Consider the following 12,830-nt stretch of genomic DNA (forward strand, 5'->3'; position numbering starts at 1 on the left):
TTTTTAGAAATAAATATGGAACAGGGACCTATGTACACCGGAAAGCCAACGGCCTGACACGCCACGCTACCCAGAGGTATTAAACACATACACAGATAGACATGAGTAAAAAAGCAAAATCAAAAAGCAATTACTGAGTCCGTCGGGCCATAAAGTAGGTCAGAAGGTTAAGTGATCCTTCACGGGGAGGCTGCGTGACTTTTTGCACTCGCTCGGACCCGAAGGTGATGTTCAAGAATGTGCAGAGCTCAGTGGCATTCTTTCTGACACCAGGGCGAGGGTGCCCGAGCTGTTGCATCACGACAGCACCGATTCGAGCCAGAAGCTCATCGTCGATATCAACACCAGGACGCGATAGCGACTGCTGGATGGTACTCAAGCCCATAATGGTGGACCTGTAGGTCTCATCATTCTCTGCTTCCGCTCCAAGATCCAATCCTTGCAGAACACCGACAATCGCAGTCTCGGGCAAGGTCAAAAATACAAGTTTATCTGCCACTTCCTCCAGGCAAGTAACAAAGTGGGAAGTGGACTCGTAGTGTCGGCGGGCCCGAATAATAGCTGCCATGGCGCGAGTGTCGTAGGGGTGGAAATGCTCGCGGGTCCGTAGAAGCATGGAACGGATAGTGGCCAAAACCTGGGTCTTCACGTCATGATCCTTGCGGTTGGAAGGCGTCGCTTCCAGTTCATCGAATAGAGCTTCCAGCAACGAATTGTAGTCCTCGCTTTGGGACACAATCTCATCGCCGTGGTATTGGATGAGTCCCTGCAGCTTCCGATAACCCGAAGGCTCCATGGTTCTCGAGAGAATGCGAGCTAGGCCTTTATGGATCATCTCCCTGGCATTAACTGGGTCCTTTGAACGTGGGCTAGGGCTGCGTTGACGATCAAGCCACTTTCGAGTACGTCGTGTGGAATCGTCAGACATTGTTGACTGGGATAGTGTTGATTGAGACAATGATTCGACTAATCTCTGCCTCACCTCTGGCGAACGCGGTGTAGGTTCGTTTGCAGTCACTTCTTCAAGGGCAGTCGGCTTAGCTGCAGACCGCGGGACTGCAGGCAAGTCTACAGTCTTGGTCAGAAGAGGAGTCGAATTTTCGTTGTTGCCATCGATCAAATTCGTTCCCATGTGGGACTCTTGGGGAAGCGGGGCCTCGATATCCATGGCATTAGAAGCCGCTGGTTGGACACGACCCCTCGTTGGTGACGGGCTTGGTTGCAGCGGTGCCCGGCGTGTTGGAGATGGAGTTCGAAGTTCAAAGTTCATACTAGAGTCCTGCTTGGGGGCCAAATCAGGTGTAGGCTTCCTAGCCGAAGCAGCCACCGAGGCTGGGATGTCCTCAGAAATGGGGTGATCCTCTGCTTCACTATGTTCAGGTTGATCATGGCGGCTAGAGGACGATTTTGAAGGGGAAATCTTTCCAACCGAGGCGACGTAGTCAACATCCTCATGTTTCTCCGCGGTGGGCGTAGTAGGATCTTCGTAGATTACCATTGACTCAGGCTGGGGTTTGACAGCAGATGCAGGTCCAGCACCAAAGGCCAGATTTATATGCTGGCGAGCAGGAGACACAGGCGCGGGAGACATTGCAAGATCGGGTTCGGGGATGAAAGGTGGAGGGGCGGCAACGACAGGTTCCTCCTGTATCATTGCTTCTGGCTCTTCTATCGTTGGTTCCGGGTCTTCAATAGGAACCGAATCCGCGTGAGGGCCATCCGGTGCTGAGTACAGAAGAGGTTGAGATGCATGAAGGGGAGGACTTTCCAACGAGACAGGGGCTGAGGAATGGTGGTCCTCGGACGGGGAGAGGTAATTCCCGTGACGCGGACTTCTTGCAGATGGCTGGTTGATAAGACTTTCGTTCGAGTCACTGCGAGCGCGACTGGCAGCCATGAGATCGTTGTGAGACTTGGACTTCGATAAATCGAGTTTCTTCGGCCTGCCCTTCGCTGAAGCAGCTTGCGCTGACTCATGCGGGCGAGTGCGAGGTGCTGTTAGAGGGGCCTTCGATGTAGGTGTTGAAGGCTTGGTGGATCTAATAGCCCGGGGAGAAGTTGTCGCTTGTCGCGTAGACTGGGTACTAGACTGGGCTCGTGACTCAGGACGACGAGCATATGGGTCTGCAGTTGCAGGACGACTCAGTTCCGGTCGTCGAGGCTTCATGGCGGGTCTCATAGGTGCAGAAGATAGAGACGAGAGAGGAGCCCCAGTGGGTACACTCCGGGTTGACTTGGAGGTAGGAACAGGTGGCTTCGCCTCGGCAAAGGTTGGCTGAGCCGACTCGGGTCGAGAAGGCATCTGGGCCTTCTTCCGAGCAGCAATAGCTTCTTGTAGAGCGGAGCGACTCTTGGCGGGGCTCTTTGCAGACAATGCAGGTGCACCTTTTGAAGGGGGGTTGGGGTTCGATGGATCCTTTTCCAGCAGGTTTCGTGACTTGGGGTCGAGGGTGTCCGCTATCATATTGGCTCTCTCCGGCCACACGCTGTAGAACGTCCAGAAGGTACTCCTTGTTGCTTCGCGCACACCAGGGTTGGCATCTCCCAATCCTTTCGTAATCGACTTCTCGACAAGATCAAGGCCACCGCCATGTTCAACTGCGCTTTTATGATGCGCCTGGCGGATAATCAAAGCTTTTAGCCAGCCTATAGCAAACTGACGCACTGCAACATTTTTATCCTGGGTTGCGAAAGAAACGTGCTGCAGAAGGCGAACGCTAAATGAAACATTTCGAATGACGACTTCGACAGTGGCATTTCCGTTCTGGGCGGCGATCTTTTTCAGCGCCGAGCAAAGCTTCAATAGGTTCTGCATGATTATCTCGACCATTGGGTCAATTTTAGGGCCACATGTTCGGGCAATATCTTGGATCAAGAGACTGCCGTTGCTAGACATTGTGGTTCGTAAAGAGTTGACAACCTTCAAGATACCATCAAGGAGTGTCTTTACTGCATTGATATAGGTCTGAGAGAAGTCGTGCGGCGCATTGCCTCGAGTTAGTCTACGGAAAAGAATCACATTCTTTTCACGCTTTGACCAATTGTCCTCAGATTCTCTTCCCTCGAACCAGGGTAGCATATCGCGCACAAGATCATCAACGTCCCTTGCCGAGGCAACATCAAACGGTTCTAAACCATCATCATCTGGCAATGGTTCCTGGGATGCTGGTGCCGGGGCCGGTGTTCGGGGTCGGTTCACAATGGGTGGTTCTGTAGGTGCGGATGAGGCTATTGGTCTCTCACGGTTAGCTCTAGAAGCTGGGCGGGGCTTCACGGGCTCCATCTCTGCAAACAAATTAGTACACCTAGCGCAAATCTCCCAGGAATAAATAGAATGAAAATACTAACCATCATCAGTCTGTTCCATAGCATGTGAACGTGAGGACATCACCGAAATCGAGCGTTCAGCGCGAGAGATTGGGCGCGTAGAGGATGCAGTGTCGGGTTCAACAGACCCTAAACCAATTCCAGAAAGGATAGCATTCGCGATAGATTTCCTCACACCGCGTGCCGCCATTTGCTTTTGTAGGTCCGACTTCGCTCTTGCGGGGCCGGTTCTAAGTTTGGTTAGAGACGATGAATATAACGATTAAGAGGGATATTTTCACTCACCGGAACAGATCGATCACGACCAACTTAGCCGTATCTCGAACGGCGCTATCGGCGTCCTCTAAGCACGAAACTAGGGAAGGGACATATTGGCGGAACAACAAACCATGGTGCTTCGTCATCTGCAGGTCGAGATTAGTAGCTGAGACAAGCCTTGCAGGATGCATAAACCTACATTTGCCAGCCAAAGCATGCTCGTTTCTTTCGCCCGATGATTTTTCCCAACAAGTGCAACTTCTAGCACATGGTATTCGACTTCATTTCCTGCAAATGGCCACAGTTCGGTGAATATCGATGCAGCCTGGGCTCTTATACGTTCTTTTGGGTCATTGAGACGCTCCAAAAGAGTAGGATACAAGCTCTGCGCCTGATGAACAATCCATTGCTCCTGATCTTGGATTGCCAGGCGCTTCAGGAGATGGCCAAGTGTGGAGAACCCCGCCCCAAGAACAGAGTAGTGTTGGGAGCCGATGGCGAGGCGCAAAGTTTCAAAAATGGGGCGAATCGCTCCTTCGGGGACATTTTTCTGTTTGATATCGGATTTGACACTAGAGAGGTAGGCGATCTTTGAATCAACAGACAGGTTGGGGTTCTTGAAGGCCGCCAATAGTTCTGCTGCCTTCGCCTCCATTGTCACCACCGAGAGATTGATCTCAACTCGGGTCAGACACTGAAGGGGATGGACAGAAGGGTGATATTGTATGTAATGGACGATCCGGAGGAATCAAAAGGCAACAAGGCCAATAGCGGATCGGACCACAGATTCGGATTCGATGTCTCACTAGCAAGGATGAAAGTTAGAAGCAGATTCCAGCGCAACAAATTAATAGGCCAGACAAGGCAGAACGATTTGATAAAGCGATGATAACATGGATGTGGGCAGGCAGTGAACGCATAAACTGGTTGTAGGATGGGGTCGCAAAAGGGTACGGAATATCGGAAATAGAAGGATAGCGAGAAGCACCGACGTGTTCGGAGGCGAAGGATGATAACGACGTACCGAATGCGATGGAAGCGACAAATAGAGCGCAAAAGGTGACTTGGATATAGTGGGATGTTGAAAAGTGGAAGGGAAAACAAGGGGCGATAAGCGCGTGACGATAAGCGCGAATGGCCTTGGGCGGGATATTAAAAAGGATATTAAAGGGGTTATCCCTTTTAAGATCCTTTATTTCATTTTAGAAGTTGATTCCTAAGATCTACGTATCACTAGTTTATACCTGTCTACTCCCTTGGATCTACATATGTGAGGTGCCCGATGGATATCAAGAGCCCAACCTGCCCAAGTGGTTTGTTTATTAACTTGGAGACTTACGCGTCGCAATGGGCAACCAACAATCGTCATGTTTACATCTCAAGGTCAATGTTTAAATTGGCAAGTTAGTATATGTGAGTAGGCAGATTTTGAATCTTCCAAAAACAAGATATTAAAATAGTAATACAAGTCATAGTAACACATGCGCATGACTAGAAGCTGTCCACTGCATTGACTAACACGCGTTAAAAAATCAATATAATGCTCAATTGACATGCAGTCGATGACATTTTACTCCATACATTTCTTCCACTCCAATCAATGTGAATCAAAGCGTCCTAGCACCCCACGAGATCGTCAAAGTGGAGCATAGTGCCTATTAAGGATCACCTGCGCCGACAAGGTGGTATTTAAAGGTGGTATGAAAACTAAGGTGTTCAGCCTTGTCACTATAGATGATCACATTTGTAGGCTCGAGGTTGTTTATATGCAAATAGCGTCAGTCTAGTCAGCATCACGTTGCCTTTTCGAAGGAACCCCGCTCTCATCCCACTTGACCTTTCATACACCTCACCAATACAGAGAGAGCTATATAAGTTGAACAAATACCCGTGGGCCTCCCAGTTGATTGATTTCAGTCAAACCAAACACATCATGGCAAGCACCGTCCCAGCACCTCAACCCTCCGCAATCCCCAAAGGCAATGCCCAGCAAGTACGACAAACCTCGCGCAAAGAAGAAAAGGAAAGAAACTTAGGAATGAACCTCGCCTCATCAATCCCCCAACCAAAGCTCCGTCTTCACGTACAAGACCTACGGCATCCAGCCTCAAGCGCTTTCCTCACTCTCCTCCCAGACGTTGCGTCAACACTCGACAAAGCCCTAACAAACATCATTAAATACCTCTATACTTCACCCCCAAAGTTGGAGAACACCCAGCAGCCCTTCTTCACACCCAGCATCCCGCCAACAAGATCCGTAACAGTTTTCCTACGCGATTACAGCGGCGTGGCATACACAACAGGCACAGAGCTCGACGATGCACACAAGGAAATCCACGTCTCGCTCCCGTACATCCAGCACTGTACCTCTGGCCCATCGGCGAAAGATGACCCGCTCCATGAGCTGGTGGGAGTCCTGACCCACGAGCTAGTGCATTGCTATCAGCACACAGCGCCGCCCAGCTCCTCAGATCATAGTAGCAAGGAGATCCCGCGTCCGCCGGGCGGACTTATCGAGGGCATAGCTGACTTCGTGCGGCTGAAGGCTGGTCTGGAGCCGCCACATTGGAAACGTCCTCTTTCTGCGGCGGAGCGGCCGCCGAAGTGGGATATGGGGTATCAGCATACGGCGTATTTTCTGGCGTGGATTGAGGATGTTAGGGTTGGGAGGGGTGCGGTGGGGATGTTGAATGATCGGCTTTTGAGAGTTGGTTATGTGAGGGAAGGGGAGGGGGAGGAGGTGCGTGAACAGAGTATTGGATTCTGGAAGGGTCTTTTCGGGGTTGGGGTTGGAGAATTGTGGGAAGAGTATGGCCTATATCTGGATAGTCCTACAAAGGTGGGTGTCGGGAGAAGTAGCGGGAACTGGGAGGATGAGATTCTTAACCCAGAGTGATGGGATGAATGTCAAGTACAGATGAAGAGGCATGGTAGATCTATTTCGTAGTCATCTAGAGGTATACAACTAGCAGGTCACAGACTAAAGAGCTTCCATTAACATTGAGTTTGTATGCATTCAGTAGATGCCTGAGAGCTTCTATATTTGGATGGCAGGGAGAAAACGAAGGCCATGGCATGCCTAGTTTTGCCCGATATCTAACTGGAGAGTAAAACAGAGGGTAAAAAACAGCAAGGGAAATTTCGAAGAAAAAGACACCAGGTGAATCGAAGGGATTGGAATTCCCATAATGTACAGGATCCAGTCATGCAGGAGACAGGATAGATGACTCTTTTTACCGCCGGCCAGCTTCCCATGCGAAAGAATAGCACACCGGAAAAAGAAAAGCGAGATGACAAAAAAAAACAGACATGAAATAATATGTTACTGTGCCTTGGACCAAGGCATCCCATTGCACCAAATATCTTAAACAATGACCTCGCCCAGGTCAACGTGGACCGGCTTCCAAGGTAGGGCCGATGGCTCCTCCATCGCACTGGGAACGCGCACAGAAAGAGGGCTGTAGAGATACCAACCCTTGAGCGCGGCAACAGCAGCACGCTCGCGGGCCTCCATCAGACTGGCGCCAGCGCCCTCCCCTAGCTTGTCCTGACCAGAGAAGATACCGACCACAAAGACGGGGTGTCTGCTCTTACGACCAGTCTCACTGATGACCTTGGCGACTGGACGTTCGAAGCTCTCGCGAGCGCACAACCGGGTCAAGTCACGAGCTGGCGCCTGGAAGTTGAACAATTCTGAGATGTTGAGGTGTCGTGAAAGGAAGTGTTGCTCGAAGAATCGTTTGGCTGCGGCGCGGCCAGCGTGCAGGTAGATGGCGCCCATAACAGCTCGGACGAACTCAGCGCTCGCTTGCTCGGTGGTGACACCTGCCGCAGATGGCTTGGGCCCCTTGAGTGGGTCACCGAATTCATCATCATAGAAAATCTTAGAAGTGACCGTTTTCCTCCAGTTCTTCTGTGCTTCGTATGGCCGTGCTGTCGGGTGGGTCGGGCCCGAGGGAATCTCAGCACCAGGGTCGACTCTCTGGAACTGCAACAGACCGGGATCGACCTCTCCTCCGGGCAATGCGGCCAAGTCAACACCCCATTCTCGTGCCATCGCGGCAAGGGTCTTGGGTCCAACGTATGCGTACATGGCAGCAAAGATCACGGTCAATGGCAGACGAGGGTACGTGCAAATAAGGTGCTCGGTGGCGTAGTATGAAAGGAGGTCGTGACCGAGAGTGGCCAGCGAGGCATTGTTGAAATTCGAGTTCGGATCAGCTGATGCATCGACTAATGTGCGTGCAAGTGTCTCGATAGGTAGTCTGGAGGGTAGGTAGAGTCGAGCGTGGAGAGCGGCAAGTTTTGCAGATTTTCGAGCTGCGTTGACTGGGGGAGAGGGATATTTGAGTTGCAATTTGCGAGTGTGGGAGTGCTTGACAATTCGAGCCAATTGATCATCCAAAGCTGCTGGTTCCTCGAAAATTGCTGTGGTCTGATCATCACGGGCTTCGATTGGGGAAGCGGTCGATTGACACCGTTGCCCGTAGATGTGTTGATGCAGGCGGTTCACAGTCCGAGCCCGCGGCGAAAGGACTGAACTGCTCCATCTTTGGAGTTGCAGTCTCTTCATTTGGGCGATTGTGGTATTCTGAGGGGCGTAAAAAGATTATACAATGGACGGGAGGGAGAGTCGCGACGCAATCGATTAGCATACCATCAACGAGAGAGAAGAGAAATTGTCGCGGCAGTCACGGGATGGCCAAGTCGTGTGAGGTTGCGCTAAACCTATTGTGGCATTAGCGCCTTGGCATCAGACCTGCGACCGAGACGGCCCTTTCGGCTTCCACCTTTGAGAACTACTAGCCCTACGCTCGCTTTATCTACTTAACAAACCCTTCAATTGCATCTTCGTCACAATGGGTGGAGGTGGAAAGATCCCGTACGTACTTGTACTTCTCATGATTTTGCCAGGAGCTAATGGATTTGATCTGGCAGGTACCCCAAGGAAGTCTGGTCCCCCGCTGGTGGTTGGTACGCCCAGCCAGCCAACTGGAGGGCCAACACTGCGATCATGGGCGCTTTTGTGATTGGTATCGCTGCCGTCGCCTTCAGCATCAGTGCTGAACGGGAATATCGCGACAAGATGCCCGAGCCCGGCCGCTTCTTCCCCAGCCGATAGTCCGTTGCCCAAACTCTTATGTCACTCGGTGTACCTTATGCTGACCCTGATATCTCTTACTTTATAGCTGGAGCAAGCAAATTCGCGAACACGAGCAGCAACAAGCCGCGAAGAACGACTCATGAAGAAGGTCCAGGATACTGGATGGCGGTTGTAGGAGGATTTTCAGCAGGACGGACCTTTTCTTTTCATGTTTTTTCTACTATTTGATCACTTGTGTGCTGTACGACAATAAAAGGGCGTTCCTCATTCGGCCATTGGTCAATTGACCAATATATGTCTCTGAGGGGACTCTTCAAGTGTCCTCAATAATCGCTGCGTGTACAGGCGGACACGTTCCGTGAATTCAGTCCCATTCCACAATTCCTCCCCGTCTCCATTAGCATCAATATGCGGCACACCAATCTGTTCGACCACAAAGCCAGCTGCGACAGTTGCGCAAATGAGTGCTATCGGGTAATGTTGGTAATTACCCCAAGACTCGAGGGCTTTATTCCAATTTTCGGATTTTGATAGAACAGAGTCAATGACCTCGAATGGCTCTCGGCCTGCAGTCACCATGCCCTGGGCTAGAGCACCAAGGAAAGAGTTTCCCGCCCCAGTGGGGTCGATCACAGGCGTAGCACCGGAGGCATCGGGTTGATGATAGGCGGGGAACCAGATCTTGCTAGACTTCGAGTAGGCGTAGCTACCATCCTTTCCTGCCCTAATAACCAGCATGCCAGTTCCATCGGGACCAATTCCGGAGTCTGTAATCTTTTGGACTAGCTGCTGGCCTTCTTGGCTCTTGTCGGTCCAACCGGGATGGTTAAACATCATGCCCAGCTCCATGTGGTTGGGACTCACCACATCCACGACTTTATTTGCGGCGAAAAACTTGTCCTGTTCTTCTGGAGTACAGAGATCAGGGACTGGCTCCCAGACGAAGATAGGGCGCTTGGAAGCATGCGCGGAAGACGGCGCTTTCCCTGCCTTTTGCAATTCATCTCGTCGTTGAAGGATTTGATGCACTATAGACATACAACGAGATGGAGAACAGACCATATGGAATGTCTTGGACCACACCTGGGAATCTGACAACATTTCAGGCTCGAGTCTTAGTTTCGGTGTCAAGTATTTGAAGTCTGTCCGAGTTAGTCACTGCGTGCATACTTTCACAAGATATCAGAAACTTACCTCGTTTCTCGTCAGGATGATAGCCATTCCAGGCTCTTGTTGTTAGCCTGCTAGGGTCCTCTCTAAGAACACAAGACGTGTTCCATGATTTGATTACATCAAGCGTCTCAGCGGGGAAATCGGAGCCAACATCCACGATCCAGCTCACAGATCGTGCATACTTCGAGCCCGAGACCAAGCGGGCGCCCACAACTGCAAATGAGGCTGCACCACCAAGGATATTCTTGACACCGGGTCTTGAATCACCGAAATCAATCTCATCTAAACAACAATACACCTGTGAGTCTACATCCCACTTTGAGAGTTGAAGTAAAGCATACCAATTATAAACATTCCCAAGGTGCAGAACTCGACCTCCATTTGCTGATCTTGGGGCAACATATTCGCATCTAAATGGCTATTCATACGGAAAAGAAGATTGTTGTTCAGAGAGGGAACAAAACAATGAAGTGTTTGGAGTTCCTATCGCATTACGGTGGATCGGATGGTAATATAATTACCAAATATACCCCGCAACGTCATTCCCATATACGGATCCCGCTGTAACGTACCATACCACCTCTAAAGCCGTCATCTGCCTCAGGAGCTCCTTTGTCTTCTTTCTACTCCCTACCATCCCGTGCATTGTCTTCGGAACTTGAGGGCATAAAGTTACCAAATAGCAGGGGATTTTGCTCTTCGATAATCCCTATATCTCAACCTACTCAAATCACCCTTTTTACCTTTCCGCTTCCACCGTTGGAGCAACGTGTTGCCTATCATGGCGTCCGGCGGCCATATGCATAATTTCACCACCCTCATCAAGCGGTATGTCTGCTTAGTATTAGCAGTGTCTGGCCTATGGCATTTTGCTGTTGGTTCAGTGCCTGCTAAACTGTTTTGCAACTACATCTGGCAGACTTGACTGACGTTGGACTTGTCTACAGGCTCGAGGCAGCGACCTCACGCTTGGAGGATATGGCGATGTCATACGATGATCCTAACGCTCAAAAGGCCTTAGCTGGGTCTCCTTCTTCCGTGCCCGCTATTCCAGAACCCCCTAAACCTTCCCCTCCTCCGCCCGCAGCCCCTGTGGCGGCCCCGGTTCCGCCACAGATTCAGGACTTCGATGCATTGATCAAGGGAGATGTTCAGAACTTCGTCAACCTGGGAGAGAAGATCGGTGGTCTGGTTGCTGAGCAAGTATGTCTTAAAAGAAGGAATTCTTGGAACTTGGTCTGTCGCAAGCAGTTGCTGACTGGATATATAGTCCAAAGCCGTCCTTCAAGCCTTCCAAGCTGAACGCACCTATCTTTTCGTTGTGACAAAGGCCAAGAAGCCTGATACCCAGCCTCCGGAGTTAATGACGGATCTGCACAAGGCATCTGATAGCATTAACAACATTCGCGAATCAAACAGAGCATCCCCGCTATTCAACCACCTGAGCGCTGTTGCGGAGGGCATTGTTGCGCTGGCTTGGTTCTTTGAAAGCAAGCCTGCGGAATTTGTCACGGACATGATTGGTGGCATTGAATACTATGGAAATAAGGTACTGAAGGAGTACAAGGACAAGTGAGCACTCCTGTTAATGACGTCTTGAAGGAATCCCTATATTGACAATTTGACAGGGACAAAACACATGTCGATTACATCAAAGCCTACTATCAAAACTTCAAGGCTCTTGCAGAATACCTTAAGAAGCACTTCCCCCAGGGTCTCACATGGAACAATGCATCTGGCATTGATGCCTTGGAAGCTTTGAAGCAGGCCAAGGGCGGTCCTGCTCCGGTCAGCGGCGGTGCCCCTCCTCCTCCCCCTCCTCCTCCGGTCCCATCTCTCAATATCCCTGGTGGCGGTGCTCCTCCCCCACCTCCGCCTCCTGGTATTCCCCCCGCTCCGGCCCCTGCAGCACCAGCACCAGACATGGGCGCTGTCTTCGACCAGCTCAACCAGGGCGAGGGTATCACCTCCAGCCTCCGCAAGGTCGATAAATCGCAGATGACACACAAGAACCCCAGTCTGCGTGCCGGATCAACAGTCTCGGATTCCGCTGGCTCCAGCGCCGTGCGGGGCAAGTCGCCAGCACCTAACAAAAAGCCCAAGCCGGAAAATATGCGCGCACGCAAGCCGCCCCGCAAGGAACTCGAGGGCAGCAAGTGGCTCATTGAGAACTTCGATGCCCCTGGCGAGATCGTCGAGATTTCCGCTCAGCAGAATCAGTCCATCCTCATCAGCCGCTGCAACAAAACCATCATCAAGGTCTCCAACAAGGCTAACGCGATTGCCATTGACAACTGCGTTGGTCTCTCTCTCATAGTGGACTCTCTCGTCAGCAGTCTTGACATCATCAAGTGTCCCAAGTTTGCTGTGCAGATCGACGGCACGGTTCCCACTTTGCTGATGGACCAGGTTGATGGTGCTACCGTGTACCTTGGCCAGCAAAGCCTCAACACTGAGGTCTTTACTAGTAAGTGCTCCGCTGTAAACATCAACCTTCCACCACCGGAGGGCACCGATGAAGATACCAAGGAGTGCCCTCTTCCTGAGCAGTTCAAGAGCTACATCAAGAACGGCGTGCTCGTAAGCGAGATCGTGGAGCATGCTGGTTAAGCTCGGCTCGTTAGCTGAGGCTAGGAAATTTTATTTTCTTGGACTCGGCAGAATTGTAATACATCATGTCGACTGGGTTGAGATCACAGTCTTCTCTTTGGTTGCTTGGCACTTGGTATGTTGGATAATTTTGCTGTATCTAGCGCTCTGTAGATATAAACTGCAGGAACTCCTATTCTAGTACATTTCACAAAATCTTACCTTCTTGTGTCTTTAAATAAACATTCTCGAATTGTGAAAATACCTAAATATATATCCGCTGTTAGTGTACATTGTTGGCAAACACGAAGTGAAAATCGTGAAAATCGTGCAGCAACGCAATTCATGTAGCGAGATATATGTAATCAAATTTAAAATC

General features: G+C 50.7%; 6 protein-coding genes across 6 annotated transcripts; 3 read left to right on the forward strand and 3 right to left on the reverse strand.

Annotated features, from left to right (window-relative positions):
- Window positions 1-130: 130 nt before the first annotated feature.
- PGRI_029110 (uncharacterized protein) lies at window positions 131-4,240 on the reverse strand (the record flags this gene model as incomplete). The annotated part of the gene is made up of 4 exons (XM_040790624.1): window positions 131-3,285; window positions 3,349-3,557; window positions 3,613-3,731; window positions 3,785-4,240. The coding sequence occupies 4 exons, from the start codon at window positions 4,238-4,240 to the stop codon at window positions 131-133; spliced, it is 3,939 nt and encodes a 1,312-aa protein (XP_040647577.1).
- A 1,278-nt stretch (window positions 4,241-5,518) lies between these two features.
- On the forward strand, window positions 5,519-6,481 carry PGRI_029120 (basic secretory family protein; the record flags this gene model as incomplete). Its single annotated transcript, XM_040790625.1, has 1 exon — window positions 5,519-6,481. One exon carries the CDS (start codon window positions 5,519-5,521, stop codon window positions 6,479-6,481), a length of 963 nt encoding a protein of 320 aa, XP_040647578.1.
- Window positions 6,482-6,949: 468 nt separating this feature from the next.
- PGRI_029130 (mitochondrial 54S ribosomal protein mL44) lies at window positions 6,950-8,158 on the reverse strand (the record flags this gene model as incomplete). Its single annotated transcript, XM_040790626.1, has 1 exon — window positions 6,950-8,158. One exon carries the CDS (start codon window positions 8,156-8,158, stop codon window positions 6,950-6,952), a length of 1,209 nt encoding a protein of 402 aa, XP_040647579.1.
- Window positions 8,159-8,444: 286 nt separating this feature from the next.
- PGRI_029140 (uncharacterized protein) lies at window positions 8,445-8,832 on the forward strand (the record flags this gene model as incomplete). The annotated part of the gene is made up of 3 exons (XM_040790627.1): window positions 8,445-8,467; window positions 8,524-8,706; window positions 8,775-8,832. The coding sequence occupies 3 exons, from the start codon at window positions 8,445-8,447 to the stop codon at window positions 8,830-8,832; spliced, it is 264 nt and encodes an 87-aa protein (XP_040647580.1).
- A 136-nt stretch (window positions 8,833-8,968) lies between these two features.
- Window positions 8,969-10,243, reverse strand: PGRI_029150 (ribokinase family protein; the record flags this gene model as incomplete). The annotated part of the gene is made up of 4 exons (XM_040790628.1): window positions 8,969-9,675; window positions 9,730-9,831; window positions 9,884-10,144; window positions 10,204-10,243. The coding sequence occupies 4 exons, from the start codon at window positions 10,241-10,243 to the stop codon at window positions 8,969-8,971; spliced, it is 1,110 nt and encodes a 369-aa protein (XP_040647581.1).
- A 400-nt stretch (window positions 10,244-10,643) lies between these two features.
- capA (adenylate cyclase-binding protein) lies at window positions 10,644-12,472 on the forward strand (the record flags this gene model as incomplete). The annotated part of the gene is made up of 4 exons (XM_040790629.1): window positions 10,644-10,690; window positions 10,810-11,065; window positions 11,133-11,434; window positions 11,491-12,472. The coding sequence occupies 4 exons, from the start codon at window positions 10,644-10,646 to the stop codon at window positions 12,470-12,472; spliced, it is 1,587 nt and encodes a 528-aa protein (XP_040647582.1).
- Window positions 12,473-12,830: the final 358 nt, after the last annotated feature.

Source organism: Penicillium griseofulvum (assembly GCF_001561935.1).
Source record: "Penicillium griseofulvum strain PG3 chromosome Unknown contig_80, whole genome shotgun sequence".
NCBI lineage: Eukaryota > Fungi > Ascomycota > Eurotiomycetes > Eurotiales > Aspergillaceae > Penicillium > Penicillium griseofulvum.